This window comes from Kryptolebias marmoratus, linkage group LG24, assembly GCF_001649575.2.
Source record: "Kryptolebias marmoratus isolate JLee-2015 linkage group LG24, ASM164957v2, whole genome shotgun sequence".
Classification (NCBI taxonomy): Eukaryota; Metazoa; Chordata; class Actinopteri; order Cyprinodontiformes; family Rivulidae; genus Kryptolebias; species Kryptolebias marmoratus.
In genome coordinates, this window is record NC_051453.1 from 21,895,653 (window position 1) to 21,922,336 (window position 26,684).

Sequence of the window (26,684 nt, forward strand, 5' to 3'; positions counted from 1 at the left end):
CCCCCCCCCCCCCCCCCCACACACACACACACACACACACCGTTAAGAGTTCTCAGGTTGTAACTGGTAATACATTTCTACTAAGAGGAAAGTTTTGCTGATTATTTTTCACAGTGTTGCTGGATAAAAAAAAATACAAACTGCCTTATATGTTCAGCTAAAATTAGACTTTTTTTTCAGCTGTAATTTAATTTGACCTTTGTCCTCCCTCAGGCTTGGATGCAGAGCTCTACTATGTACGAGATGATGTGGTGAATCGTCACGCTCTGTCTTTCAACATGCCGGTGCCCACTGAGACCAACAGCCTTTGTTTCATGTGGTACTCCAGGTCCAAGGTCAGGATCAGCCTTTCTGTGACTTTCTCACCTTTTCACATAACTCTAATGTGTGAATGTTAATATTTATTTGTTATTCAAAGGTTGACTACCAGCTTGCGTTCTACCCGGAGAACCGAGTTGCCCTGAATCCTCCACAGAGCAACATCTCCAATCAGGGAGAGGTCCCTCGTGTTCCCTCTGGTCTGTTAAACATCCACATTTATATTGTTTCATTTTACATATGTCCAATTTATAGGTTTAAAACCGACATCTGTTAACGTCTATTATTTCTTTTCTGTTAAATGTATATGATGTGAGCATTAGGAAAAAGAGTGAAAATTGATTTAGCTTTTTTAATTAACATTTGACAATAAATCTAGCAGGGCCATTCTCTGATTGTAAGACCATAATGTGTGACGTGAGAAGCATGCTTGCGTCCACAACGCAATGCAAAGCACTGCAGTCAGCTGATCGTGGAAATAAAACATTGTGGAAGTTCATGAAAACTTGTAATTGTACATGAAAATCGATGGCAGCAAACTTTTCTACGTTGCCTTAGCTTTGTTTTCCTTTCGATTGATTTTTGTTTTTAAACATTGTTGTGGCGTTATTAGTCAGTGTGAAATCTGGCTACTGAACGTTTCTAAAGGCCCCTAATAAAAAATATTTGTTTAATCAAAACAAGAACCATGTCACAACTCTGTTGGTAATTGTGAGATTGAGTACGGTTTTCAAAATTACACCTTTGTCGTCTAGTCTTTTCTTAATGAGGACAAAATTCAGAGGTTTTGAAAACTAATGAAACATTTTGTGTTGTCAGTGTCAGCTGTTCAGTCACACAGTAGTCATTTTGTTCCTAATGTGGCACAGTGTGCTGTGGAATTTTTAGAATATAAAAAAAAAATATATTTCTTAGTAGTAAGGTGGTAAACAAGTTAAAAGCATCATAGTACATGTTTCGGATACTCTATAACTTTATTACTTTGTGTTCAGTTCTGTTTGCCAAAATATTATTCATTATGTATTATTTCTTTGAACATGGTTTCTCAAAGTGATGATGATGGTTACAAAAGTGTGTTTTCCTCTACAGTCTTTAGAGTGGACATCGTGTGCTCAGGCAAAGTCGACGAAGAGGCATTTTTAACAATGCAGCTCAATCTGACCATTCAAGCCAACAACTACACAGTGCTCAACTTCAAGAGAAGGAAAATGTGCTACAAAAGTAAGAAGAATAACAACCTATTCTCTCAAAAAGTATATATATATACACTGCTCCAAATACATCTTCGAGTCCCTTTTTATAAAAAGTCATGACTTTACAACCTAAAAACCAAATATACTCTTTTTTTCTTATGACAGCAGGAAAACTGCAGATGTGATCAATAATCTGGATGATGTGCAAACAATCAGACAGATTGAAACGCTTCAGTAAAACTGTGCTTTAATTGCTAAGTCAGGTTAACACTCTAGGTTGGCTGTGAGAATTATTTGCTCATCACAGTTTTATATTCAAGATGTTGTACTAAAAAAGAAAAAAAGACTGATGGATTATGTGGAGATTTCTTCTTTTTTTTTTTTGCGTAATGATTCTCTAGATAAGTAAGAAAGATGTACAGTCTTTTTTCAGTGCTGTATTTCAAACCCCTCGTGTATATAATTACATGTGACCAAGAGTCCACTTTCTGTAGGTTTTGTGGAAAAGAATGTATTCCCATTTAATTTTAGTCTGAAGTTAAATTAGCAGCATGACTGAGTGGTTTGAATAGAAGCTGAGGAATGATCCCTTTGATGAAATGTTCCTATTACAACACAACAAATAGTGTACATTTATTTTTTTTGATAGCGCATTTAGAACAAGCTAAGGCATTTAATTTCTTTTAGGAATCACAAGTTCTTTTTTTGTTCTGTAGCTGCCATTCAAGTTTAAACCATACACGTTTAGAATGGTGGATCAATGAAAACATAACCCAAATCTCCTTTAGTGAGTCGCACCTGAAGGGTTTTTTGTTGTCATTAACAAGTTTCTGGCACAATCTTAGCTGAATATTTGACCACTCCTTTTTTAGTTAGATGTGGTGTTATTTTTCCAGTATTGAAAAATAATGATTATCATCAACTTTGTTTAATCAAATGTTATTTTCTTTTTAAATAGGAGTAGATTCTGACCCGAAGATACCCATTCCCTTCAGCAATAACACTGTTCTGCCGACAGGCTGTAAGTCATCTCACACTCAGTCCAGTCAAGTTTCATGTGTTGTCTGTCACATTCGGCATCAGCCTGATAAGACATGATGTATTATAAGATATATCTCTGTGTGTAGTCCATTGTAGTCAGACTTTCTATAAGATCATTTCGCAGCCTAAAGGGAACGCACCATGTCAGACTTCCAACCCTTGGAGTGTTTTTATTCGTACAGACTCTGAGTGAGCAGCTTGAGTAACAAAGTACCATAGTGGGCCTGAGTCCTGAGTCCCTTCTGCTTGGCTAGGCTACAGGATCCTGGGGCTCTCTGAACCTTTTATGGAGGTGAAGAGAAAAGCTTTCAGACACTAAATTCTGGGCAGACTCCGTACAATTCTGGCCTCCATTAACACTAAGAGGGGCCTCAGATAAACTTACAGTTTCTGTACCATGAGCTGTTTTTTTTTCATGTCTTACCTCAGATTTTATTTTTCTGCTTTTCTCAGAATAGAAACACAGCCAAAGCTTTTGTAATGTAGTTGTTTCATTTTTCAGTTGCTTTGTTGTTTGTTAATGTGAGTCATGTCTTTATCAGTTTATGGCGTGCCCACCCCCACCACCTCCACCCAGGTGTTCTACATCAGTGTGAGCGTCTGCTGCATTGTCATCTTCCTTGTTGCCATCATCCTGGCCATCCTCCACCTGCACAGTGTCAAGAGAGTGGAGATGGAGGACAGGTTGGACTCTTTATCTTCTGGTTTAATGAGGCTCTGAGGCTCACTTTTTAGGCAGCAAAGCAGATCTGCTGACTTTTATTAACTTCACACTGTTTGCTTTTACTGATGAGCACAAACTGTGATGTGTTTTATGTAAAATACTATTAAAATTCCACCCTGAATCAGTAGAAATGAGCACCAATTCTAGTTTTGTGTCCCAATACTGATTTCCAATTCTTGTACAGCCCCATACCTGCAGAAAGCAGTTTTGGTCCATTTAAATTTTTCTGAAATAACTAGATTTAACAGAATATAAAATATGTATTTTTAAAAAATTGGATCAAATTAAGGATTGCTCTTTTGTTGCATCAATCAGTTCAGTCTTTCTTCAGGATTGTCACTGGCGTTCAGTTTGTTTTAAGTGTGAAATAATAAAGATGGATCAATCTGGAGGGCGACAGAATGACAAAGCTTTCCCACTGCAGCTCAACATATGGTAATGATAATTTGGCAACAGAAAAAATGGATTTTTACTCGGAAAGTAGATGGTGGACATTAACAAAGTTAAAAAGAAAGAACGGAAAGCACCTACATTTTTCATTCAGACAGAAATAAATCCCAGTTGAATTTTATTTGCTGAAATTTAATGAATCAGATAATTCAGATTTCTCTAGATAGTTGTTACTTTCAGCCTCTGCGTTTTATCTGAAAATGTTTTTTAAAATAACTAATTTAATAAATTTAATAAAAACAATTGACTGTTCATCTTAAAAATGTTTACATTTAAAACCATTTTCTCCAAAAAGCTTCACCAGGTTAATGAACTTTCACTCTCTGACACTGGAGATTTACAAATTAGGGTTTCCCCCAGAAAAGAGGCTAAGTCTGGTGGTAGGTGGCTGTTTGCCAGCCGATCGCCGGCCAACCGTGATTTAGTAAAAAAAAAAGATTAAAGTTGACAGGAAGTTGGAAATATGGCTATTTATTATTTGATATTGTAAGAAATTTGTGCCAAATATTAACACAAGTACAGCTTTACAAAAAGGAACTTTTGAAATACTTTTTTAAACAAAAATACAATTAAAAACAAATTGATTGCACCTAATTTAAATCCTAATTTAAGTCACATTTACAAATAAATTAAATTAACATAAATGAAAAAGTGCAAACAAAGCACCAACACACGTCTCCTTTCCAGACCAATGAATAAGAACAGACAACTCTGAAAAACAGAGAGATAATGTACTGTACTGTGCATATCTAATGCTGAATATAATAGCATCATTTTACTGTTAAACAAGGATAATATTTTCACTAAGCACAAAACATGCTTACCATTCTAAGTCTTGTAAAGCCACCTGCTGAGTTACAGCTCAACTAATCACTTTTTTGTTAAACCCGCTCGTTAGATGTTTATTACTGTGGCTCTGACGACCTGCTAACTTCAGGTAGCTGAAGGAGACTCGGCCTCAGGGTTCATTAGAGTCACGCAGGGCTCCGCGAATGGTGCGCGGACCTGAGCGAGTGGTGGGGGCGTTTATACTTGGCGCTTATGTCGGTGCAGTATTCTCCAAAAAGACGGGTGGCAGTACGCTACGTAACCAGTGGAAATACGGTAAAAAAGAGAGCAGATGGTTATAAAAGGTGCATGACGCTGTCCCCGTCCCTTTGCGAAGGTCCCGCGCAGGGGCGGGGACAGCGCAATTGTGTCACTGTTGGCGCGCGCACCCTCGCGTGGTGAGGTAGATGAAGGTAGCAGTTTTGGGGGAGCGGGTGGAAAAAAACATGTATAAAAAAATTACGTATTTATAATAAACAAGCGGAGTTTAGCCTGGCGGCTGGCTCACCAAAGCCTGGCGACCTGCCAGGCTTATAATATGCTGGGGGAAACCCTGCAAATAATGTCCTCCAGATTTATTAGACAGAGGAATAAATAATGCATAAAACCCATCTGATATAATTACAGTAAATCTGCTGTGTAAAACTAAATATACAGTAACTCCTTTCAAAACATAAAAGTGTACCATATCAAATAAATGTTTTGTTGTTTGTCAAGATCAGTATTTAAAATAAATTGCCACTGTATCAAAAGTAATATTCAAACTTATGGTAAATCTGCTGTCATTTGTTCATTTTATTGTAGCTACACATCCTTACTTCTGGTAATCATCATTATTTAAACACATTAAGATCAGAGGCAACATCCCAGCCTGTATGGGAGAAAGGAGAAAAATGAGTTGAGTCAGTGTTGGACTGGCTGATCACTGGATGAGGTAAACCAAGCCAAAAACTGTCTGGCGTTTATCACAAGCTGATTCCTTGGTGCATCTCTAAATACATTTTGATTCCTAACTTCAGTGTCACTAAATTAAAATCAAATGTTTCTTAAAAGACTTGGAACAAAATGGTAACATTTTGGTTGAATGGAATGTGCTTATCACATCTGAACTGACTTTATTTTATAAACACATTGTGGCTTTTGTAAATAAAGTCATTAGATGATCATTTCTTCCTGACAGAAATGATCAAAGTCCATAATCTCAAAATACCAGCTATTATTAGAGACCTTTAATTCACAATCACTTGTTTGAAATTAGGTAGTATAAATTAGGAATTGGGATTTAATTTATATAAAAATGTAATGAAGCATTGCAGCTTCACTTTTAAATAACTGCTTCTTATTCTTTGTGTGTGTGTGTGTGTGTGTGTGTGTGTGTGTCAGTGTGAGTGACAGTGGGAGCTCACAGGGCCTGTCTCAGCCATCCACTCAGACCACACAGTACCTGAGGGCTGATACTCCAAACAATGCAGCTTCAGTCACCAGTAAGACTTTTTTATTCTTCAGCTCTCCACTCTGACATTGGTCAAAATGAGAATCTGTTTATTTCATTTTACATTTATATTTTTGGACAATTTTAAATGAGGTTCTGTTCAAAACGTATGAAAGGTTATTATCTTACCTGTTATAGATAACTCTTTGAATGCTCTGTTTCTCCAAACAGAGAATAATCATAGTGGGCGTTCACAAGAGCTGCTATGACTTTTTTTTAAAAATTGGAGCCGTTTTAAGATGGCAGCAATCCACTTTGGTGTTTTCTGCATTCAGACTAGCTGGTTTCAATCCAATCAGAATTAAACTTTATTTCTCCACATTGAGACTGACCAAAGTGCTACCTGCAAAAGTGATTTGTTCATAACTTTTAGACAGAACCCAGCTTCAAAATATCCCTTAAAATCCATTCAATTTGACACTTTTTTTCTCTTTTTGCCCTAGCATCTCCAGAATTAGAAGCTTTTTAAAATTCAATACTCTGCTGAAAAACCTAATTAACTTTATTATAATCATAAGATAGTGATGAAGAACACAGTCCTAGCAGAGATCTTGTGTTTTTGCTGCTCCTGCTCTGCTGTTAGTGTCTGAGCTGCTGTGTGAATAACTTCACCATGTGCTTTGCGTCAGGCAGCAGTTAAAGGAAATAAAGCTGCCTTTTATGCTGGAATTATTGTAATCAATTGACATTTGTAATTAAGGATTTTGACATACTGCTCACAAAAACCTTTAGATGAAAATAATTGTCATACATTAATCCCAAAGATGGCTATTTGATTGTCTTAATGTAACCAGCAGCTGAGGCAGATTGTATCATTGTTATTTACACCCACACACACACACACACACACACACACACATTAACAGGGAGACATTGAAGATGCTTGTCAGTTCAGTAGGTGTTCCTTCAGCATGACTTAGGAATCCTAAGTTAGGATGATTTGCATCCAGACTACCAATAAAGGCAGACTGACTGTCCTCAGTGCATTTTGAGTGTGTTCACACTGGTGGGATCACATCACTTAGAGTAGATGTTAATGTCAGGTCTGAACAGGGCCTTAAAACAGAAGGGTTTTTTTTGGGGGGGGGGGTTATAATTGATTAATTGATTGTGTAGGAGCTATTACAAAGGCATGGTGACTTTGTTTTTCCTTTTTGACACTGCCCTCTTGTGGCTAAAACTTGCATATCACCCTCTGTGCATTTGTGACCTTATGTGCATCCTGTGATCCATTTGCCTTTGTTTTGTCTTATTCTTTTAAACCACCATCTGCCCCCTTTTTTTAACCCCAACACTTTGATGGGGAAGTTTACTCAACTTACGAGCATGCCTGTTTTAATGGACGTGTCTGTAAATAAGCAACAAGAGTTGCACTCATTCATCCATTCATTCAGGTCATGTTGTTCTGTGAGCTATTTATTCAAACAGCTTCTTTCTCCCACCCCACCTTGCCTCTTCTCCTCTTCCTGGCCTCCACCTCCTGTCATCAGACAATCACCCTGGTTCTGCACCCATTCTCCAGCTTGCTGCCTCCTCCTTCCAAAACCCAGGTGCTCCCCCTCATGAAACCAAAAGTAAGTTCAATATAGACAGAGATAAAGGAAATTCTCATCACTCTTTGCTGCTATTCTGTCACACTTTAATACTCTGGACATGTAAGTTTTCAGATCTCAACACTGTTTTAATAAGCACTGTAAGTGTTTGCATTAGTATCCCATGCTCTGGTTGATATCGATCCATGAGCAGCAAAGTTAAAGTACTGTTTCTTGAGTTGGGTGGTTTAAAGGTACTTTTGAAGCCATTTTGAAGTGGGCTTCTTTGCAAAGGTTGTGAACTAGCAATATCTGATCAGTTGTAGATAGCTCCTTGGACAACATCAGTTTGTAGAAATAAAGTGGATTAACTCTGTCCTAAAACAGTTTTACAGCGATTCATGTGAACGTCAATTTATAAACCTTTACTCTGCTGTTAAAAATGACAGCAGAGTAAAAAATGTCATGGAAATCTGTAGTTATTTTCAAACTCTAATAGGTGCAGAAAATGGTAATAGCACTTTCTGTGCACCCCGGGGCACTTCCAACAGGAATATCATAATATTTCCACAGTAAGATGTAAGGTCTATAAAAATATAGTTTGCTGAACTGCTATGAGACTTTAAAGACTGTAGTTGTTTTAAAAGAGCAAAATCTGCTTTGGAAGTTGGTCTCCTTGGACTGTATTGATGAGCTAACAACTTGTCCAAGCAGACCGGTTTTTAAAGTAGATCGCTGCCATCTTAAAACGCCAGTTGTCAAAATAGCAGTACATGCTAAGGCCATTATTTAAACTTCTACATAACTACCAGTTTCACATGAAACGGTTATTTTGACAGAAATATGAAATTCCTGCCAAAATTTACCTCAGGCAGCACTAGAATTGCGCTGTTGCAAATAACTTTAGAAACTATGTAAATAACCTTGTGTTGCAAAATTGAAGATGTTGTAAATGTTCCTGAAATAACGTTTGCATGAACTGCTATCATACGGGACAGCGGAGTTGTTTTAAAATGTCAGCAATTCACTTTGGGCCTATCTGCTTTTGGACTTGCAAGTAGCTCTTCATTCGGAAGTGAGGTTGTTCAAAGAGCTATCCACAACAGATAAAATATTAATAGTTCATAACAAACAACTTTGTTTGTGTTGTAACATATATATTTATATTTAGGCTTATGGAAAAGCCCAATACAAACAAAACGGTGGGTTAAACTGTGTTTAATGCTGAATCATTGAGTTATTTTTTAAATTTATGAAAACAGCTCTATTTGCAGCTTAGATACTTGTTAAATTAATTTTCACAGCTGAAACGTTTTCCCCTGATATTTTCTGCATCGTGGAGACACTCTCCTGTGCCTTCACCTGGCTCTGTGCACCTACCCTGACACAAATCACACCAGGATAGATGTCTGTGTTAGGTTGTTACTATGATCTTGTCGCAGCCAAGGCGTGAGTCCTGCTTCATATTGTCAATAACCAAAACCGCGCTCCGGTCTACTTTTTACTACATAGTGGGGTCGTCATCCAGTGTGAAGGTGGCCTTACAAGCCTAACTAATTTATTGAAAAATGATATTAGAGAGTTGAATTACAAAGTAGTAGTTTGTATTAAGTCATTTTGGATTTTATGTTGTTCCATATTAATTACCCTCTCTGCAGTGTAAACTCAATTCATTTAGAACCCCAGTTATGTTGTTTTCATCAGGCTGAAGATATTTTAGCTTGAGGAAGTACAGATTTTTTTTTTCTTCAATTTTTGAACAATACTGTGCCAGAAAAACGTGCCTCTAAGTGTTGACTAACAAAGAACAGAATGTAATCCCTTCTGTACATTACTGTTCCCTTGTTATTGTTTATGCAGCTGCCTCAGCTAGACCCACTCTGTCTCTAGTTGTTATTCGCTTGTCCTCTGTTGTGTCTAAACATTTTACTCTTTTTTTACGTGATGTTCATGTTTTGAACTCTAGGAGGCAGCATCAACATGAACTGTGTTTCTTACTAGACTGTTGCTTTCAGCGTTTATTTGTTTGTTTGTTAGATTCTGGGTTATTCTTTTAAATTGTTTTTAAAAATATTATTTCTGAGTCTTTGGTTCTCACAAACTCATAAAATGCTAATTTGAGCTTCTAGCTGAAAGTCTGTTAAATAACTAATATGTACACGAAGTGTTAGTTATTGTTGTTTGGTTGGCTTTGTCTTGGTGAGTTTTCTGTTGTACTTACACATCCTGTGTTTAATCTAAGCCAGTATATGGTTCATACTGGCAGAGTCATCTTTGTGAGTTGCAGGGTGTAGATAAGGGACGTGAAAATAAGCCAGCTCTCATCAGTGTCCACATAGAAAGTGTCAAAATAAAGAGGTTTTGTGTGCAGTCATCCTTTGTGTGTTGATGTCGGGAACTTTGAGTATGTGTTTCAGTATCCAGATGTTGTCCTGCCTCACTAAACGTTGATAAGTGTGTACAAGGGGAGGTTATGTAACAAAAGTGCTGCAATACAGGACTTTGCATTGGGTTGTTTTAATGCAACCTATGAGTAAGCTACTGCACATCTTGCTGACTTTGTTTCTTGTAATTGCTGGAATTTATTTGAATTCAAATGAGGATTTGGTTGTTCTGGATGAAACCATATATCTTAGCTCTATCAAATTGGAAGCACAGCTCAAGTCCCCTGGTTGTTCTTGCCAATCCAGTTTAGAGGACTCAAGAATCGGGTTGAAAGATGTGGATTATGTGTTAAAACGTGATTATTGTTTTATTTTTTTTCCTTACAGGTTACCCATCTCTTCGTATAGAGAAGAATGACCTGAGGAGTGTGACTTTAACGGAGGCAAAAGCAAAAGTGAAAGACATCGCAATCTCAAGAGACAGAGTAACACTACGAGATGTTTTACATGAAGGTATCTTTCTTACATCAAGTTTTTAGTGATTACAGTCATTAACATCCTTATATCACAAAATCCATGAAGAAAGGGATACAGACACAGGTAGGAAATGACTTTACACAGAAATCTGAAACCTTGGAGTAGTGTTACAGTGCTAACCACAATGCAGCTACAGACACTTTCTTACACTCTGAAGCTGTTCTCCAAACACAACTGAGCGGTAGAAAATGTTCCGAACTTTATTTAACTTTGTGTGTATATATCTATTTATTTGGGCATATACTAAGGCCATCTTGATGAAATAAAGATAACATGAATGTTGTTTTTCCCAAATGAGTGTGGACATGCCTCGTCAGATCGCTATCAGTAAAAATGTGCCAAGAACATCATGTTACACACTGACAGTCAGCCTTAGATATTTAGCTTTCTAATTTTCTTTTTATGGTCACAAATCAGTGACAGACTAACTGTTTCAGACGTGTTTTTGACTGAGCCTTCCTCCTTCATTGTAGACATTTGTTTAATCAACACTAAAATGTTCTACTTTGATACTCATTTGATATCGCACTACTGTTTTCGTTTGCTTCAAACTGAGTGTGTGTGTGTCTGTGTGTGTGTGCAGCCACTGCTCCCCTTTAAATTGAGCTGCTGCCGTGATTTTACATTGTCTTATTGTTCTGAACAGGACTGAGCAGGTATAGAAAATAAGTGGATGGATTTATTGCTCTGATCTTAATCAGAGCTCAATATCGCAACGGTTTAGTCTCATATTTTCCTCTGTGTAATCGCTTTCTTTTTTGCATGGTTTTAGGTCATTATATTTTGACACCATGACCAAACAAGTATCGTGTCTACAAAACTAACTTGAGGGAAATATGACAAAGAATTCCTGTAACTAGAAAACCACAGAAAAATTTCCTCTTTTCTTTGTTGTCATCATTAGATGTCCTGTGGGTCTGAACACAATGAACTTTGACTTTTGCTTTCTCTTTTTTGTATGCTTGTTAGTTCTTTGACCCACCCGTTATTAAAACAACCTTGGACACTCTCCTACAACCACACAGAGCAGAATTTCCATAAAAACAAAATGTATGAAAAAAACCTAGTTTGCCGACTGAACCCCACACTTTAAAGATGAAGCACTTGTAAAGTTCTTCACCATAACTCAACACCCCCTACCAAAACCTCTATGCACAGCCCATTGACAATCCTCATTGAGCCTTTAAAGGAGGCCACCAGGACCGTGTGTGTTTGAGGATGCGTCATGGTGTGTTTAGTGGGAATCAGGGCTCATATTAGTGTAGTTCAGGCTTTGGGGTGGCCTGTGTCACAAGGGCAGCCTATTGTCGAATGAGGGAAGAGAGACCAGAGTTCCAGGTGGTGGGATGGCATTCTTGAGAATGACCAGCATTAGACTTTCTGGGGAGAGGAGGGTAGGCAGCTGCAAGCTTCATGCCAAGAATCGACTGAGAGACAAAAGGAGAAACTGTCAGCGTCCTTTTCAAGGCCAGAATCAACTCACCATATTACAACCCTGATTCCAAGAAAGTTGGGGCATTGTGTAAAATGTAAACCTGCACTTTATTTGCAATGTAGCATAGTAAGCAATTCATCAGTTTAAGAAATTGTTTCATTTGTAGGATTTTTTTATTTATTTATTTGATGGCAGCAACACGTCAGAGTGGGGACAATGCCATATTACCTTTTTATACCTGTTCATTCATTTTTCTGCCTGTAATATTGTAAATTGTGTTGGCTATTTTCTTTACTATCAGCGTTGTTTGATTACTTTTACCTTGACACTTCTTTTCGGTAGAAGATTGAGTCTCATCACAGTTCAGTGATACTGAATAAGACTACTTCATTTTCTGAAAATTTGCCCGAACTCGTTCTGTTCTTTGTAAATGACGTCATTGTTACCCAAGAATGAATGCAACACAATGTAAGAGGAACGTGTGGGTGTTGTTTTTACTTGTAGTCATTGCTTCTGTTTCCCATTTAGTTTCAAGATTTATTCAAAATGTTCAAATTCAAATGCTTTTAGTGACTTCAGATATATATTTTCAAGCACAGATAAAGTGATGTTTATCATATTTCCTCACAGAATTATTTATATTAGTTTATTCTTTACATATATTTATTTAGGTATGAAACAGGCAAACACTCGCTAGTGAAGCTAACTAAAACTATAGAATCTGGTTTAAAAGTGCGTGTAACTGTGCTTGAGTAAAATCAAAAGTTCACACACACCTTCTACATTTATACTTAGTTTGTGGTAAGTAAATATTGATGTGTTATTCTTTTGAGGTCGCCTCATTTTATGATCAAGTACATACCTGATCATTCTGACACACAAGACCTTTGCCACACATGTTGGCATATTTTGAAATTCTTTTTACATGGGTGAAAACATGAAGAAATGAAGAGTATGTTGTAAAAGGTTAAGTCTTGTGACATTTATGATCTGTGTGTCATTTTTATGGTGCAGTCTCGTTGTGTATATTCTGTATGTATTGGGTTGAATGTGGAAAGTTCACAGAGTGCTCCTGCGTTGGAATGGCTTATGCTAGGTTACTGTGGTGTAATCAGCCTGTTTTTGTTGGTTTTCTGTTCTTTGTGACGTTGCTGCAGCATATCCGCATATCATATAATGTTGGTCTTATCATATGAGGATACAACACACAACCAGTGCAGGAAAAAAACGCAGACTATATGTACACACATTACTATTCAGTATCAAGCCTTTTTATTCCACCTTGTTTCGATCGAGAATTTATCTTGAAGTAAACACTGATTCCTGGTAAGACAAAACTGCTACAAAGTTCAAAGTACTGCAACTATATTATCAGATTTCTCACTGATGACTGTGGAGTAAATACAGGTCCTGACAAATCTGCACTTGTAAATTCACCTGACTTGTTTTTCAATGCATTCCCCTGTCAACAATCAGGTCCTCTATACAAGATGACAGAAAATGCATCAGTAATATTCACATCAAAATAGATAAAAGACCAAAAACATGACATCCAAGGCTCCATTTGACAGGGGTGAACTCAGATTGAAGTTTCGGAGCCGGCAGGTCCAGACAGGTATATTGAGGAGGGCAGAGATGGGAGGGAGGTACTTAAACTCTAGCCCTGTTCTTATGCTTCATCTCTCTCTCTTTCTTGTTGAAACATAAGGCTTGGTTTGCCCCAGAGCACTTTTTTCCCCTAAGTTTATCTTGTTGATAGTTTATGTTTTTTATCCCAGAAATTCCTGAGGCAACAGGGTAACGAAGGTGATGATGAATGAGCTCACTTGGCTTTCCCACCACGTTGTGCATCTCTCTAAATTGTCCCAAGTGATGAAAAGTCCTCCGATCTGTTCTTCTCTTAGCTGTTTTCAACAAAGCACAGGCCAGATTTGCCAAATTTGTGTAAAGAGACAAAGTGATTAGTCCACCTCTGCCCACAGATCAGCCAGGCATGGCAGACAGTGAGTGAGCTGACATTTTAGGCTTTGAATAAGATGCCTCTGGCTCTCTCCCTGCTGCCCTTTTCCTCTCATTGAAACCTGTGCTCGCTCTCTGACAGGCACGTTTGGCCGCATCTTCCACGGAGTGCTGCTGGATGAAAAGGACCCCACGAAGGAAAAGCAGGTCTTTGTGAAGACAGTGAAAGGTATGTACTCTGTGCTGCTATTAACAAAAGTGTAAAAGAAATTCAAATAAAAAAAAGTCTAGTCTTGCTATCATGTTATTTTTTTGTTTCTGCTATTATTCTGCAAATCTACAGATGCTTTTACACAAGCAGACATCTGTAAATGTACACGTTGAAAAGGCTTATCACACATTATGACAGTTTTAACAACCAAGAAGACAAGTACATAAAAGTACAATGTCTTAAATAAAACCATCCCTAGGACAGAACCAGTACATTTGTATTTGTCCCCCTTCACAACCTGATGAGGGGACTGGTTCATCTTGTGAGCTGGATAACTTTGAAAAATAAGCAATGCACCGACTTCCATTTTGGCATTTGGTCACTATCGAAAATTGGGTTGCCATGTCATAATCCAACATGACCACCACCATATATGTGTAAACCTTGTGAGCTGGCTAACTTGGAAAAATAAGCAATAAGTTTCCTCAAATGATTGGGGAGGCCGAAGAGTAATCTGGCTCTGCCATTGTGTCTGGTGACTGATAAAATTGCTACCTCTGATTGCCAGGATACGTCTCTTTGCACCACCTCAAACAGTGAGTTAGGGACTGTGCATAGCCTGTTTAAATGTGTCTCTCGTGATTCTTTAGTTCTTGGAACCAAACAATGTTAATACTAAAGGACATATATTTGTATGCCTTGTTGAATTCCAGTTGAGAAAAACAATCATCTTAAACTAAAAAGATTCACTGTTCAAGACCCCCAGGGAACATTGGTGTAACATTTGTTTATCTGTTTATAAATCCAACTGATTGTCCCAATTGTCAGGAATATTTTGACAATTAGTTGCAATTTGCAAATTTTTCTTAAGTCAGACAACTTAATTTACCAAACAACACGTTGCACTGGTGCAACTTGAAGATACGTTTCCTAATTTCTTTAAGCATCATCTTTCTCATGTAAAACTGAAACAAAGTTAAAATCTGCGTGTTCAGCCTTGTGTTTGTACAAGTTAGAAAAAAAGAAAAATGCTAAATGGGAAATCACAACAATGCAGAGTGGAAACAGTTCTGCTTGGATCATCTACCCATGTTGGGTTGCATGATGAGTCAACCAAACTACTCTAGTTGACATTCAGCACATTTTCTGAAGTGGTCTTGTGTAAAGTCTGTGTTTTCTTTATCTTATAAGAAGTCTGAGTGCTCTCAGTTTGAATGAGGGAGACTACACTAACAGTTCCTGAGAACAATAGCCACAGATGAATAAACCTTTGTCGCCTTAAACGCACTCTGTGAGGAAACTATGAAATCAAACATAAAAATCCTGAACTGTATCATACGGTGCATGATACAGTTCAGGAGCATCCATATCCGTGTTGACCAAACATGAAGGGAAACCTGACCAATTCCTGTTAGCCACTGTACTAGCCTAGCATAATACCGCCACTTCCTGGACATAAAATTATCACATTTTAACAAGATACGTATCACGTTATAACGTGATAGCGTTCAAATTTTTTTTCTTCTGCGTGATAGAAATGCACTTCCGTAGTGGAACTCCATAAAAATACAGTAGGACATTCAAACACTTGCAAAACTTGCTCAGTATCGGTAAGTTTATAGTTTTAACCTAACCTAGCTTTTTATCTGCGTACTTTACTCAACAAATCTGAGCATAAATACGTAGCAACATATCAAAACTGTCGGACTTCTTGATCTCGAGTGGCTCTTCAATAGACGTTGCCATTGTTGATCTATTTTCAGTCTCTTAGGCTTTTTTTGTAGGTAAACAAGCGCATGGGGTAGATGATGGTTATTCACAGATTTTGCTTACCAATTTTTTATGTAAGAACACCCTAACCATTGATAAGAGATGGATTTAGATTTTTCACTAGTTTTCATACAATTGCAATGAGTACCTTTTAAACAAGCCACACCTTTTAAAGCCTTCATAGCAGGTCAAGTGAACACTTTATGTAATTTTAAATAATCAAATTTCTTCAATTTAAAAAGAAAAATATTTCATGTTTTTTTTTTAATAAGTGAGTGCTGGTCACACTTTGTAATCAGTGTGTTCAAAATAGCTTCTGATTTGATGGTTTTAACATATTTGCCACTAGATGAGTCATAAGTTTTGATATTGCAGGTTTGCATGTCAGTGAAAGGGGTGCAGTGTGTTGAGCAGCAAGTTTCTTTGTTCGCGGCATGTGTCAGCTTTCTCTGCCAGTCCGCCTTTTGACCTTTCTGTGCTCTCATGTTTACTCAGAGTGGGGTGGATACCACTCTGAACAATATCCTCGTGCTAGTTATGGCTTTGTTAAATTCTTTGCTTCCTTCTCATATACCCATTGGGAAGGGAACAATACTACTTTCCATAACAACCAGACGATGTGCACAGATTAGAAACTGGCACAGGCCAGTTTCTCACTGACGTTTCCCACTACAAATTACTGCTGGCAGAGCAGTTCAAATTAAAACCATGTGGTTAGAAACTAAATGCATCCTTATTCCTATAAATATCACCATTTACTCTTGTCTTTTAATTGTAATTCTAGTTATGTGACTTTGATAAAACTTCTGCAGATCATGCCTCTGAGGTGCAGGTGACCATGATGGTAACTGAAAGTTGTAAACTGAGGGGTCTTCATCATAGGTAAGTGACATTGCTTGAAAATTGGAAAGGTTTTAATGTTTTTATTAATTTGTTTCTATATTTATGATAAACAAAAATCTCAGACTGTAGAAAAAGGCCTTTTTTCCGCTTGGCCTATTTATCAAACCAGGCTGTTACATAAATCACTGTATCTGTTTAGAGAAAGACTTAGGCTGAAAAACATCTGGATATTGAGACATTTTTAACTTGTTAACTTAAATATATTCAAATAACAATTACCGAGTAGTTTATGATAGAGCTCTTTAAGAAAGAAGTTTATCTGAATGTAAGGTGTTTTTGGTGGATATGTCATAACCTGTTTCTTTGCTTCACATTCATCAAGTAAAAGTTCAGAAGCTGAGTCTAAGGTGCAGTTTTACTGTTTTGTTACTCAGAAGTTACTGTGATGACTGTCTAATAGGCACAGAGAACAAATTGTAACTGAAAAGCTACCGCAGACATTTGCTCCGCATATTGTTGTATTTTCCTTTTAAAGTGCAAAATTTGGAGAGAAGAGTTTGGTAGTTCAGATTTTTTCTGTAGAAAAGTTAAGAACAATGATATCTTATTTGTTGAAATAGATTTATTTCTGAAACGACTGACGAGCTAACGGCTGATTAAAACGCAGTCAGAACCAAAGTAGTTGCTGCCATCTCAAAGCTCCAGTCTCAAAAATGTCATAGCAGTCCATGTAAAAGTTACTTTAAAAACCTTTACACTGCCATCTATTGCATATTAAATGGTTATTTACAAAGAATTTCATGGTCAGCAGCTAGCTGGGGTAGCTTCCATCAAGATATTCATTATGTTTCTGCTAAAATAAAAATGAAATTTAAAATGATTTAAAGGTTTAAAAGGAACTGTTCAATTGAACCTTTTTGAAATCCGACTAGCAGTTAGCTCCTTAATCTGAACATAGTTAAACTAATTCTGTGTTTAAAGTAGGAATGAGTAGTGATCAAAAATTTCATCATTCAAACTCTGAACTTAAAATGTAAAAAATTTGTAGAATTAATGTGACTGTCGTTTTGATAGGCCCCCGGTATTAAGCCCTGCCAGCGCTGCCACAAGTTAATGGTTATGTGCCAAGTTGTTTTCTAACTTAATTTGTTTCCTTACAAATTCCAATTTTTGTTGAAATGCCTTCCTCTTGTTCCCCTTGTGAGCCATCTACAACTAGTAAGACATTAAATGTTCATAACGTCTCACACCGCTACTACGTCATTGTTACCTATGTACTCATCTTTGCACTCACAGCTCAGAGCCACACCAGTACTGGGAAGTGCACAGCGTTTATTACAGATTTAACCTCACAAAGCCCACCTGGGCGGCTCCTGCCCAATCAAACATGAGTAAAACAGAATTCATACAGCTCATAACGTTACTTTGTACTGAGGAGCAAAACAATTGCAGTTAACACCCACGTTTAATCAGTGACCACGTTTTCCTTCTGTTAGTCACTGGAGATTCATCATATCTCTTTTTTTTATGTTTAAGTCAATAAAAACTGGTCTCAAATGAACCTTTGCATTGTCCTCACAAAAAAAGATTGTTGTCATTTTGGTTCCCTCCTTCTTTTTTGCTGATTTTGAGGTCAGAACATTGATAATATCAGTCGATACTTCATCTTCTGTGGTTTGAATGAATTCTTTGTTCTGTTATCTTAAAATCCTTTTCAGTTGCAGCAAACCTCTACACAGTAAGAAATGTGACATTGCATTCACTGATCCTGTTTCTCCTCTCTTCTCCTTTAGAAATCTGCTGCCTATAAGTCACGTGTGTATAGAGGATGGAGAGAAACCCATGGTGCTGTTGCCCTTCATGGCTTGGGGGAATCTCAAACTCTTCCTGCGTCAGTGCAAGCTAGCTGAAGCTAACAACCCTCAGGTGAAGCTTAGACTCAGAATTTATTTGCTGGAGCTGTCGGCTACCTAAAAATCAAAGAGAAATCCAAGTTCAAGCGATGTATGACATCACACTGAGACAATTGTGAAGCTTTAAAAATAATACCCCTAATTAGATGAGATTCAGATTTGGTCTAAGTGTGAAGTGTGAAAGAGTGGTTTGTTAGTGGTAATCTTCACAAAGTAGCACATACTGTAACTACTGTTCAAAATGTTATTATAAGACTGTTTATACAGCCAAAGAGTCAGTGCTTCAGGCAAAGCTTTTTGCTGTCTGTAAAAACAATCAGACTTTTGTGCAGGTTAACCTGAGGAGTCTGATCTGTTTGGCAAAGGTGCAGCACACAGCCAACCAATCAGTCAGCTCCAAAATACTAATTTAGCAAATATTTCACAATCACAAGATGAAGCTTGCCTTCCCTTCTTATTTATCAAAAGCCCCTTTGTAAAGTCTCAGGCAACACGTAGGCCCCTTCCCCTCTCTCTCTGGTTTCCATTTGCACCTCTGGCAGTCGTAGGAGACATTAAAAACTAAGTCATTAAGTTGTGCTGATATTGACAAAAAGCAATAAATCTGTATCAGTTTCAGGGAAGATGACAGTGTATCTAAGAGAGGAAACAGAGTAGCGTGTGGATCTTTTTCTCGCCCTTTCGATAACAGTATTACTCACAAGGATTTTGATATCAGTTACAGTTACCTCGGCTTTGCTTATGTAAGTAGGCATACTTTATTTATACAGCACCTTTCACAGGATAAAACCATATCTTGTTTAAAAGATAATCAGCTGCACTTTGCACAATCTGGGGGCCACACCTTTAAAAGATCTGTCTCTGCTGGTCTTTGAAGCCTTTAACCACAGGATCTCAGACTGCAACAAGGGGTCTGGAGACCTAAAAGGTCAAAGCTGTAAGCTGGAGCTAGAGCACACAGAGCTCAAAAAGAAAGCACTAAAATCTTAAACCAAATTCGACTTTGTAGTTGACTGAGATCACAGCTTTATTTGTTCCCTGATTACATTTGTTTGTTTTCCTCAGATGAGGTCAAGTGCAATTTATTTCAGGTATATTGCAGTGTCCTTTATCAGTACAAAATGTGAATGTTTAGGCCAAAGTCTGAGCTATTACATGTAAAACAAATATATGCACGCAAATTAATATGTGGCATGGCCATTTCAAGAGCTCTCTTTAAAGAGTGTTGCTTTATTCTCGGCTGGACAGGATGTTTATGTACATTATAAGCCTCACATTGTTAACAGTCAGGGGTCTTTTCTCTAACACACCTGCTGGCCAGGCTATTGTGTCAGCAGTTCCCACCGCAAAGCAAGTAACCTGCTAAAATCTTTGAGGTGGAGGCTTTCTGCCTTATGTAAGATCAGATCTTAGGCTCCGTGTTCTGTAAGACGTTTTATACAATCGTAATACTGTAATCAATAAATCAGCCATTGAATAAAAACTGTCAGTCCCACAGCATGTCAGCATTTGCAAATTGTCTATGTAAATATCTGATAGTGAAAGTGTAAAAAAGGTTTTATGATTGCCCTCTGTTAAACCTCTGCACACTGGATGAGAACCTCACTACACTCTCCACGACCTACACAGCCAGTAAAAACGTGGCTAGCTCGCGGTAAATTTGGAAAACACTCTACAGTGTGAAGGTAGTCATGATTCTGCTACACTTTTAATACTCACCAAATAAGTATTTCATCACCTTGCTCTATACAGCAACAGCACATTTCCACAACGATAGTACCAGGATTGCACCAGACCCCTGACTGTATCCATTCTTCTTCTTCTTCCTCCAAGAATCTAAAAGGGGATTGAAGGATGACCGATCGTGTTGTGTTATTTATTGACACATAAAAAGCATATATTGATTGTTTTAATCACATGGTGAGAGTGGGAGCAATCCTATTGGTTGTAGCAAAAGTGAAAACGGGACAAGATGTGCATAGGAGCCACACTGCCAACAGCTTTCTTTGGAGTCCTGCCAGCTCGATGTAGGTGTGACAGGGTCGTAGCCCTAGCATGAGGCCAGCTCCTGCCGCTGAGGCTGCTTCAAATTATCAACAACAAAATCACGCCAGTGCATGCAGGACCCATGTTGTGGATACACTTCTGTTTGGTTCCACCCAGGACCCAGGATGTTGGTCATGGTATCTAACCCACTTTGGAGCTGTCGTGTGTTATGCTCAGCTTACTGTATTTGTAATATGCCCCTAAAGACCTCACCAAGACCCTGCAAACATTGTAACATTGTAGAACAGAGGTGTCAAACTCCAGGCCTCAAGGGCCACTGTCCTGGAAGTTTTAGTTTTTTCTGCTCCAACATACCTGATTCAGATAGTTTAATTACCTCCTCACTGAATCGTCAGGTTCTCCAGAAGCACGTCTGCAAGTCATTCATTTAGACCAGATGTTTTAAAGCATGAACACATCTAAAACATGCAGGAGAGCGGCCCCCGAGAAACAGTGCTGTAGAAGGATCATCATCCAGTGTGAACAGAGCCTACTTCGTGTTTGTTTTTAAGGAAACTACCTTAAAGCACTGAGAGCTTATATATGATAGGATGTTAATAAAATTAAAAAAAGATTAATTCCTGTTCGTTTGAACAGATTTTTTAGCTCAGCAGTTTTACTGTCAAATGTACAGACAGAAATAGTCCTCTTGTGTTGACTCCCATCTTTGACCTAGTTCAAAGGAAGCAAGAACTTGGACACAGATGACACATTTCATCACAGTGAAGTCACATCACTCACGCTCCCAATTCCCCTTTGTGTTTTTGTTTTTCCTGTCTCTCTTTCCTCTGCTCATTTTCACTCTGTTGCTGATTTCTTCTCAGGCCATCTCTCAGCAGGACCTGGTTTACATGGCCATCCAGATTGCGTGCGGAATGAGCTACCTGGCTCGCAGGGAGGTCATACACAAAGACCTTGCTGCTCGGAACTGTGTGTAAGTGTCTCTGACCCGGCACAGCATGTCCTCGCTTCTTCCCTGTAGCTTCTAGGTGCTTTAGTTTGGAATTTGATTACTAACCTAGTAAAGCCCACCTTTTCTCTCCCTTGTCTCCCCTTTGGCAGCATTGACGACAACATGCAGGTGAAGATTACAGACAATGCCCTCGCTCGAGATCTATTTCCTATGGACTACCACTGTCTCGGCGATAATGAGAATCGTCCTGTCCGCTGGATGGCTATGGAAAGCTTGCTCAACAACGACTTTTCAAGTGCAAGTGATGTGGTAAGAACTGCAGTAGCAGCTGTCGCATTTTCTGTCACTCAAGATCATTTATTTTTTTAGAAGACGATCCTGAAAATGATACTAATTGCCTTCAAGCTACTTTTAGATACTTGATGATGGTTTCAACGGAATAGGAGGAGTAGTAAAGGGCATCATGTGTCGCTGGTTCTTCCTGCTTTCTTTGCAAAGAATAACAGTGGGCGTGGCAGAGAATTTCATGAAGCCTAAACATCCTTAGAGACTTACCACGTCATCAGCTAAATGCCCCTCCACTCCTCAGCATTCCTCTTATGGTCATGCTGCTCCCTGGCACTAACAGCTATCAGGCCCACCATAAACAGACAATTAAGCTTCAGGGAAAATCCACACGTTCCTGTGCGTCAACATTGCTCACATAAATACACCATACCCTGATGGCAGAGCTTTATGCACATCAGATTCCAGACTCTGAGTGATAAGAGGGGTACTGCTGGCATGTTTGGAACTTGTTGGAAATGATTGCGGTAGTCTAGGCACTGATGTGGGAGCAGCAGAGGTTTACACTGAAAGGCCCTCCCATGATTTTAGTCTCTGCTCCTAATCGCTATTGGACACTAATTGTCTTTTATCTCTTATAACGCAACAAAACTGTTGTGGAGTACTTTGTCTCATTTGCTAAACAATGCCATGCCATCAAGAGCTGACTTGTTTTATTATAGATAAAAAACACCCCTGACCTTCAAATATCAATGTTAAGTTTGCACTTAAATTTTTAAGATCAAGCTTAGTTAATTGTTAATGATAGGATTGACTGTGGCAGCCATCTTGAATTGGGTTGGCTCTAGAAGGTAATGAGTTGGAGATGTACATCCAGTGTTTACTCTGAGAGTTTAATTAAAATCCATCCAGTGATTCATGCAAAATGACTCAAAGTTTAAACAAAGATCTTGTGCGATCAGTAAGCACTCAAGAGTGTGTTGCAGCGGTGCTCATCTTTGCTAAAGGCATTTCCTAAAACAGACATACAGACACAGGCAAAACAATTCACTCCCTGTCTTTTACTCTGATGTGCTGATGTTTATTCTAATAAATGAAAACAGAAGAAAGCTTGTGACTTTTTGTGTCAACCACTGAGAAAATATCACTGACTAATAAACAATGATGTCATCATTGTGCCATGTGTTCACAGTGGGCCTTTGGAGTGACGTTGTGGGAACTCATGACTCTAGGGCAGACCCCCTACGTCGACATCGACCCCTTTGAGATGTCCGCTTACCTGAAGGACGGCTACAGAATAGCACAGCCTATCAACTGTCCAGATGAGCTGTAAGTTGATTTTTAGACACATGTAGATATTCTTTGTCTTCATGTGCCAATAAACTGGACCCAAAGCCAGTGCAGAGGGATGATGGTAAAACTTGAGGCTTTAATGGCACAGAGATTCTCAACATGTTTTGCACATGTACAAAATAAAAGGTCTGGATGAAAATTTAATCAGAGCTAACTTTTCCAACCAAGCATGTTTTATTAGAATTTAAAAAAAAACACACAAATCAGTTTAAAAAAACACTATATAAACTTTAGATTGATATATATTTTTATTTAAGCTGCATTTCTTGCAGACATCACTCAGTATAGTGAGACCAACTCACAACTCCATCATCCTGAATCTAACATTATGTGCAAACTGAAATAAAGAGAAAAATGTCAAACAGTGAGGCAGATGAAACTGTCCAGGGACTTTATATGTTCATCTTTACACACTGATTTGCGCCATGCTTTAAGAAGAAGTGCGTTTCTTTTGTGAGCAACAGAAGAAGGTGGTCTGGTCTGATGGCTGGTTCCTGGGAAGTTAGGGCTGAGAATGATGAAGTGTTCTGCTGCAATTCATGTTATTGTGACACAAATCACATCACCTAAACCCGACCCAAGTCCAATCTTTCTAAGAAACAGGATCCTCTGGTGGCAGTGAGAACTCCTTGTTATGCTGCAGAAATGGTTCAGAGATAGTTTAAAGGACTCGTTATGATTCAGTTGTTCACTTGGCCTCCACGTTCTCCAGATTTCAATCTAATCTGTGGGATGTGTAGGAAAATTTGGGCTTAGTTAATAGGGATATTATAGGTTTGATTTGTATTTGACAACCTGAATGTGTCAGTGATCATTTGGACACCATTTTTTTCTTTGAAAAGATTTTGCAGTCCCGTTTGACATCACAAAATTCTATCTGCTATTAGTCATACAACTGCTTAAGGTCGAACTTGATGTGCAATGTCTGCTTTGTGCTGGAGACTCCCCTTTACCACGTAAACATCAGTTCACAGACACCTGCGGTGTGTGCGTGTGTGTGATTAGCAGCAGCCAGGCTTGTTCCTACAAGCTATCAACAAAAGAAGCGTGCTGCTGGTGAGACATTGTTTATGTAACAGCGGAGCTGAGCTGAACTTAGTGTTCAGCTGCTGCCAGCGCTGGTCGACGTGAAGCTTATCAACATCCTGCAACTGTCAAGAATTAGGAGCAGCCTTCGCCCACTGGCATCATGTTCCCACCCATTGTTATTATAGACTGTTTCCTCAATATTAAGTCTGCTGTGAGGCCACCACCTTCTCACTGCTTATTGAGAACTGGGTTCATTGTTGACTGAAACCAACAACTATTGGAACTTAGCTGCAAAATCAGTTAAAATAAAGATCTGCCTCTTGATTGTTAGGGAATATTCTGAAGATTTTGAAGCAGGGCTCTGTGTAAAAAGTTAACTATAAATCTAAACCAAACCTATTACATCCTTATTAATTTCATTTTATACAGTTATTTACGTAGTTTTATGCTTTCAGTCACAGCAGCTAGCTGTAGGCTGCAGTCAAGTATAACAGGAATGTCATATTTCTGCAGAAATTGCTATGTTGTGCAAAACTGAAGGCAGTGTAAATGTTTAAATAATTACTTTAGTGTGAACAGTAGGGGTGTACATTATGCCTAAGCCACAGATGTACAAACCTCATAAGAATCCCAGTTTGGTACATCAGGAAAATGAAATAAATGCCATTGTTTTTATTTTAACAGACAAAAAGTTTTCCAGAAGTATAGATAGACAAAAACAAACACATTTGCAGGTGGGGAGGGTCTGAGATTACAGGTCATTTACAGCAATGCAGAATTTGTCAATTGATTTCTCCACTACAAAAAGAAAACATAAATAAGTCACATTGTTTTGTTTTTTTTTAACTAATTTGAGTTATAAACCGTGCCCTTCAGTCAAACAGATAATTTGATAGTCTCTTGGGTTAGGGAAATATTACAAAAAAAATACACAAAACCAAAGAGTGTTTGCTTCGTTCAGTTGACCTGGATTTGATGCACAATAAAAAGCGATACAGAACTGAAAAACATCAAATATAAAAATACAAAATGAATAAAATGTAAAAAACTCACTCTTAGCTTCACAGCTAACTGAGCACTAGTGTGGGGAAAATGACTCTTCATATCAGGGATCAAACAAAGACACAAATGGTAGCAATGAATTTGGTCTTAGCTGCGTTCAGACTAGCTTTCAGTTATGTCAGACTTTATGTGTATTTTTCAAAACTGATAGGTAGCTCTAAAGAACTATCTGTAACAGGTAAGATATTATTCGTTACTCCAAAATGATTGAAATGTCCTTTTTAATCAAGATATTTTGCTTAAACACACACACTCTGAGAGAAAGTGCTGTCTTGTGGATGTGTATTTAATCTGAACCCCCTTTTTTTTCCAGGTTTGCAGTGATGGCATGTTGCTGGGCCCTGGACCCAGAGGAGAGGCCGAAGTTCCAGCAGCTGGTTCAGTGTCTCACAGAGTTTCACGCTGCGTTGGGCGCCTACGTGTAAAAACAGGCCTTTATTTTAAAGAAAAAACAGCAATACTTAAGGCCGGTGGACGCTGGGAAAATGTGCCTTATCAGCTGGAAGAGCGGACATCATCCTTTTGTACATTTTATTCTTGAGTCTTTATTGATTTATTACCCTTTTTACAGCATAGCAAAGTAAAAAGAGTGTTTGTTTTATATTATTTTATTTGCTTTGAAAGCATCTTTTCTTCTCAAGAGGACCAGAACGACGGATTGAGACTTTTTGTGGACAGTTTTTTTACGAACAATTAAAAGTTTTGAAAATGACTGTTTTCTACAGTTTGGTAGTGAAGCAGTGTAAACTGATTTATTTTGGATAATGGATAAACTCCATTGAATAATCTGGGTACCAGAGAAGACTCAAAAGCTTGTTGAGCTCAAGCTTGGTACGCGAGAGAAACCGGACTTGTTTTTGTTGTGATGGTCCTTAGACACCCTCAGATGGTACAGTATTTCCTTCCGGATAATTTTCTTTTCCTGCAGCTTAATTGTGCCAACTCTCTGTGGGGGCATTCTTTGTGGTTTTTCATGGCCACTAATGCAGCACAGCTCAAACTTCAGCACAACAAAGCTGCGTATATAAACCAGGTTCTTGTCTCACATCTGGTTGAAATTTAAGAAACTGCCATTATTTGATTTTTTTTTTTTTTTGTACATATCACATCCACTTTCACAACCTCCCCACAGTTTTGTATTTTTTATAAGCTCGATGGTTCTACATCAGAACACAGCCTTTCATGAAACTAACCCGTTTTTAGCTATTACACTAATCACTGTGAAAACACACATCAGCTGGGTCTAATGCTGTTCACACCTTTAACATCTTTGGGATGTGTCTTTATGGTCACTGCATGTTGAAATAGGGTTGTAAACTGCTTCCCAAATTCATATCCACACATTAAATGGGATCTTTAAATACGA

At 38.2% G+C, this 26,684-nt stretch overlaps 1 protein-coding gene across 2 annotated transcripts in view; it reads left to right on the forward strand.

The window, feature by feature from the left end:
• The window catches only part of ryk (receptor like tyrosine kinase), a 58,096-nt gene extending 31,412 nt beyond the window's left edge, over nucleotides 1–26,684 (forward strand). Inside the window, exons 2-16 of one of the 2 annotated variants that reach the window (XM_017438917.3) lie at nucleotides 214–335; nucleotides 419–518; nucleotides 1,408–1,539; nucleotides 2,470–2,532; nucleotides 3,095–3,236; nucleotides 5,938–6,038; nucleotides 7,537–7,620; nucleotides 10,350–10,475; nucleotides 14,036–14,122; nucleotides 16,687–16,756; nucleotides 18,511–18,643; nucleotides 21,501–21,610; nucleotides 21,739–21,898; nucleotides 23,067–23,203; nucleotides 25,632–26,684. In XM_017438917.3, coding sequence (XP_017294406.1) covers nucleotides 214–335; nucleotides 419–518; nucleotides 1,408–1,539; nucleotides 2,470–2,532; nucleotides 3,095–3,236; nucleotides 5,938–6,038; nucleotides 7,537–7,620; nucleotides 10,350–10,475; nucleotides 14,036–14,122; nucleotides 16,687–16,756; nucleotides 18,511–18,643; nucleotides 21,501–21,610; nucleotides 21,739–21,898; nucleotides 23,067–23,203; nucleotides 25,632–25,743 — 1,679 coding nt within the window. In that variant the 3' untranslated portion in view covers nucleotides 25,744–26,684. The remainder of the gene's footprint in view (nucleotides 1–213; nucleotides 336–418; nucleotides 519–1,407; nucleotides 1,540–2,469; nucleotides 2,533–3,094; nucleotides 3,237–5,937; nucleotides 6,039–7,536; nucleotides 7,621–10,349; nucleotides 10,476–14,035; nucleotides 14,123–16,686; nucleotides 16,757–18,510; nucleotides 18,644–21,500; nucleotides 21,611–21,738; nucleotides 21,899–23,066; nucleotides 23,204–25,631) is intronic. The other variant, XM_017438918.3, reaches the window with a different exon arrangement.